Source organism: Merops nubicus, unplaced genomic scaffold (genome assembly GCF_000691845.1).
Source record: "Merops nubicus isolate BGI_N331 unplaced genomic scaffold, ASM69184v1 scaffold43024, whole genome shotgun sequence".
Taxonomy (NCBI): Eukaryota; Metazoa; Chordata; class Aves; order Coraciiformes; family Meropidae; genus Merops; species Merops nubicus.
In genome coordinates this window covers 1-204 of record NW_008603016.1, presented here as the reverse complement: position 1 = coordinate 204, position 204 = coordinate 1, and the positions used below count along the sequence as shown (strand labels likewise).

The 204-nt window shown below is 73.0% G+C and overlaps 1 protein-coding gene across 1 annotated transcript in view; it reads left to right on the top strand.

The window, feature by feature from the left end:
* Positions 1 to 115, top strand: part of SGSH (N-sulfoglucosamine sulfohydrolase) — a gene marked incomplete at its 3' end in the record, with an annotated part of 1,439 nt that extends 1,324 nt beyond the window's left edge. The window contains exon 4 of the mRNA XM_008938531.1: positions 34 to 115. Coding sequence (XP_008936779.1) covers positions 34 to 115 — 82 coding nt within the window. The remainder of the gene's footprint in view (positions 1 to 33) is intronic.
* Positions 116 to 204: the final 89 nt, after the last annotated feature.

The window sequence follows — 204 nt, the reverse complement described above, 5'->3', positions numbered from 1 at the left end:
TGGGGCGGAGCCCCTCTCCCTTCCTCTGCTCAGGTCCCCCACTTTGTCCCCGACACGCCGGCCGCCCGGGCGGACCTGGCAGCCCAGTACACAACCATCGGGCGCATGGACCAAGGTAGGAGCCCTGGGGGCCGGGCTGGCGCCAGCGAGTGCCAGGGTCCCCCCTGCCCCCTCCCAGCTCTGCTCCTCCACCCGCAGGGATCG